Here is a 4,188-nt window from a genome sequence, read left to right on the forward strand (position 1 = left end):
AAAATAATGCATTATACTTACTAATGGCATTAGAATTAGCTTGGGAAGTATCCAATTCAATAATACCGGACATCACTGAAGTATCCAAATTATTTAATTCATCTGTATTGCGTTGGATTGGTAAAAACAGTGACGGAATCGAATTAGCGTTAAGTCGTTTAGTGCCAGGACTCGTACAATTACTTGTGAAATGTAAAGAACAAATATACTTTTTGTTATAAACTAAATACGGATCTTCATATTCTAATCCAACAATTTTCATCCAAGTTTTAAGTCTTTCCATATCTGAACGTGGATTAGGAAAACGATGACATATCACATCTACAATAAAAAATCAACATCAACCTTACATACCATATTTCAAAAGTTATAAAACTGTATTTTTTTATGTACAATCCAACCATTGTTTAATATACTATAATAAAATCAGTGTGTGGAAAGAAGGAGTACATGCACTTTACAGCCTGCATAAATTTTTTTATTTTTTTTTTTTTTTGGAACTTGGAATAACTGTTTAAGAACAACAGTGCATCATAATTTGTTGTGTCGGACTTAGTTTTGGAGTTATAGCGTTTTGAAATTAGAAATTTTGCGTTATTTACACAAAGGTACTCTACGCTATAATTTACCACGCTTTTCATAAATGTTGTTTATTTTTTGTACTTACCTAAGTATTAAAACTTGTTTTAAAATGATGGTGCAAGCAGAGTTTGTTAGTCGGACATAGTATCGAAGTTATCAGAATTTTGAGATTTTGTATTTTACACATACCCACAACGCTATATGGTTAAAGTATGACAAGGAGTTTCTTAAATAAACGAACTAATGAATACATTAATTTTTTCAAAGAATGTGAAAGAGTTCCTTTTTAATGACAATATGAACATGAACGAATTCATTTCTTTATTGCACGTTCCGAACAATGAATAAAATGCATGGTTAAGTATTTAGTATAATATAACAGTAGTATATACAATATTGTAGTTAGTGCATAAATCCAGAAATTACATACCTTTCGATTTACAGCCATCCACAACACATCTATAGGCATTCTTCGGAGGCATTATTAAATCAAATATTTAATAATATACCTTACGATAGTCTACAATAAATGTTATTCTTCAGTAACAGGTACAATTGTATATCAAAACGAATTAATATCATAAGAAAAATATTAATATTCAACACTTCAGTCTTCACTTTTCAACAGAAAAAGTCAGAAACACGTTGCATTCGAAAATTTGACACGTGTATTAGACACCGAGTACCGACTAGTAATCAGTAATCACATAGTTCAATAGTTAATACCACGGACCACGGTTGATACCGATTACCGATGTAGCGCCGTGCACGCTCCCGGTGGATGCGTAGTATAAACTATATCGTTTAAATCCCCCCTATAGAGTTGCACTAGCCTGAACAAATTGATATGCATCTGGATTAATATTTCTGACACCATGACTCCGGACACTACCGAAAAAACATTCTAAAGAATCCTGGTTGACTTGCCTTGGCAAGAAATATTTAAAATTACGTTTTTTCAGTTGAATCCAAAGGTATAGAAATGATTTAAGAGATATTATCCAGTTTTTGATGCAAGGGGGTATAGTAGCTTTACCGTTAGTTTTGTTGACAAACTTCATAGACTAAAAAACCTTAATTGCATATTTCCAGTGATCCATGTGGGGAGATTTATCTGTTACTGCACTTCGAAGTGATTTTCCTAACTCAGGATTAATTGTTCTGGCATTTACTGAATCAAATGTCTTATCCATGAACAGACAAAATTTGGCTGTGCCTACAGCATTGGCCAGTAAACTGCCTTTAGGGGCTAAAAAGGTATAGGTTCATATAATATAATATACTATAATATTAGTAACTTAAACAATACAAAGATAAATCAATCAAATACACATACCATTATCAGACACTAATTTCATTGTTGAAGCTACTCTGTGGCTGAAGACTTGTGCTGCATTCAAAACCTTCATTTTGCTTCTGGCAATGTTAATGTGGTTGTCGTTTAATTTTACAAGGGTTCTAAGTTCAAATTCTTCATTTTTCTTATCGAAATCGTACATAGCAACAATATGATCCCAAGACGCTGTATAAGTGTTACCATCCATGTCAAAAACCACATCTTTATTAAATAAATTGTTTCTTATACATTTTAACAAATGCGGAGGATCAAAAATTAGTATTATTTCCTGGCCATCAATTTCAAAACCTAAATTTGTTTTCTCCATATTACATTCTGTATAATTTTTACAAGTTTCAGACATCAAATAATTGATTGCAGCTCGATTGGTTCCTCCTTGGTCACAGACAGTTGCTACAATTTTAAGACCAGTTTTGTTCACAATTCTGACAACACATTTCAAGTAGGAGACTAAATCAACTGTTTGAATAGTGCTGGTGCTATAATAATAAGCATACGGCTGTTTCCACTTCTTAGCAATCCCTCTCAACATAAAAACTAGAGCATGATCAGCAAACTTTGGTGTTTGGTTATTCTGATTTTTCTGAAGTCCGAGTATCGTGTCATTTTTTTTTGTCATACCTTAATAAAGCACTTAACGCCATTTCATCAAAAATTAATATACAGTTTTTATCAATATCTTTTAACTTTTTAGACTGGTGTTTGAGGTTTTCTTGAATATGTAAATTTATTCCTGCTTTAAATGGAATTCTACTTAACATTGATGTTAAAGTAGATCTTGACGGAAGAGCAAATATTGATGAAAGAAACCTATACCCTTTAGGTGAAGTTTTGTATATGGAAAGTGATAAAATTTTGTCATGTAATGTGTATCTTCTGCCTTTTGGATTTCGGTGTTGGATATTGACTTGTGTCTTAATAAAATCTAGTGTTGTTTTGTTTAGTTTGTCAGCTAAATTGTTACAACTATCAGAAATGACAAATTTTTTAGCCATCTTTAATTGGGTTTTCAAAGAACAGGTTTTCTTTGAAATTAAATTAACTTTTTTGATTAACTTTTTTGCCGTTGCGTATAGTTTGCCTTTTCTTGGTGTTAATTCTGATACATTTTTCATTCCAATCTGTTTCAGCAAACACACCTTCTTTTTAATAACTCTTACATCAACAGAGCCAGATATTGATTTTATCATAGGTGTTTCTATATACATAAAAAAAGAGCTAGTTATGACAATTTAATAAGATAATAGTATGTATTTTATTACCATCAATTAGTTCAGGTGATAAAGGTATAGCCAAAGGTGATGAACAGCTAACATTCACAAACTCAAATGAGGTGTTAGGTGATTGGTAAACAGAGCTCACAGAACTAGTTAATTCCTTTGAAGGTGTGGCTAAAAAAATATTTAATTAGGTAGTTATAACAGTTTACTTAAATATATCATGTGTTTAATTCTTACCTTGAGATACATTAAGTAAAGGTAACGCCAGAGGTGATGAGCAGCTATCATTAACTGGATTCATAGATTCATCGATTATAATGTCAGTTGATTTGTTGACAGGGCTGACAGAAGGAAGTATAACTAAATAATAAACGAGAACAAATATATATTATATTGTTTAGAATACAAACATTTAAACATTTAGATACTACCACCAAAAAAAAAAAAAAACAAAACATACAGATACTAGAATGAAACTATAGATACATAGGTACAAGTGTACAACATACAACTACATAGGTATAATGAATTCCTACATATTTAATTAATAAACTGTATAGTTTAAGAAATAATATAAAAGGTAAATGGAATATAACTTATAAGGCATTGGGTAAAAATAATTTAAAAGCAAATAATTTTACTGAAATTTTGAATAGTGAAGGTAACCTCTTAAAAAGTTCAGAACTCAAATAGTTAATATAGAAAATTAAAGTAGTAAACCTGTGATTCTTACACATTCTGTACCTCATGGAACAGTTTTAGGGTTATTACTATTTATAATTTATATTAATGGTTTACAGAATTCAAATATAAAAGGAAAAATTGAATGAATTATTATTCAAATTAGCACATATAAATTAATAACATCACTGTTTGATAACAATAATATGGCAATAAATGTAAACAAAGCTAATTAGGTATCTAAAATGTAATATTATTAAAACAATAATAAAAATATTAAACATTTTATGTTATATTTTCATAGTAATACTTTTAAATAAATAAGCGATTGTAATCGAATTGAAATAA

The 4,188-nt window shown here is 29.8% G+C and overlaps 2 protein-coding genes and 1 pseudogene across 2 annotated transcripts; all 3 read right to left on the reverse strand.

Moving 5' to 3' along the window:
• Nucleotides 1-21: 21 nt before the first annotated feature.
• LOC111033816 lies at nt 22-1,125 on the reverse strand (the record flags this gene model as incomplete). Its single annotated transcript, XM_022314742.1, has 2 exons — nt 1,013-1,125; nt 22-321 (listed from the first exon to the last, which is right to left on the reverse strand). Coding segments are annotated over exons 1-2 (352 nt in total), but the record flags the coding sequence as incomplete, so codon positions are not given.
• Nucleotides 1,126-1,397: 272 nt separating this feature from the next.
• LOC111033808 lies at nt 1,398-1,835 on the reverse strand (annotated as a pseudogene).
• On the reverse strand, nt 1,826-2,575 carry LOC111033813. Its single transcript, XM_022314740.1, has one exon. The coding sequence runs from the start codon at nt 2,556-2,558 to the stop codon at nt 1,905-1,907; it is 654 nt and encodes a 217-aa protein (XP_022170432.1). The 5' UTR covers nt 2,559-2,575; the 3' UTR covers nt 1,826-1,904.
• Nucleotides 2,576-4,188: the final 1,613 nt, after the last annotated feature.

Source organism: Myzus persicae, unplaced genomic scaffold, assembly GCF_001856785.1.
Source record: "Myzus persicae strain clone G006 unplaced genomic scaffold, MPER_G0061.0, whole genome shotgun sequence".
Classification (NCBI taxonomy): Eukaryota; Metazoa; Arthropoda; class Insecta; order Hemiptera; family Aphididae; genus Myzus; species Myzus persicae.

What these genes read in the sequence shown, in the direction of transcription:
- LOC111033813 (XM_022314740.1), bottom strand. Translation starts at nt 2,558, where the DNA reads ATGACAAAAAAAAATGACACGATACTCGGACTTCAGAAAAATCAGAAT.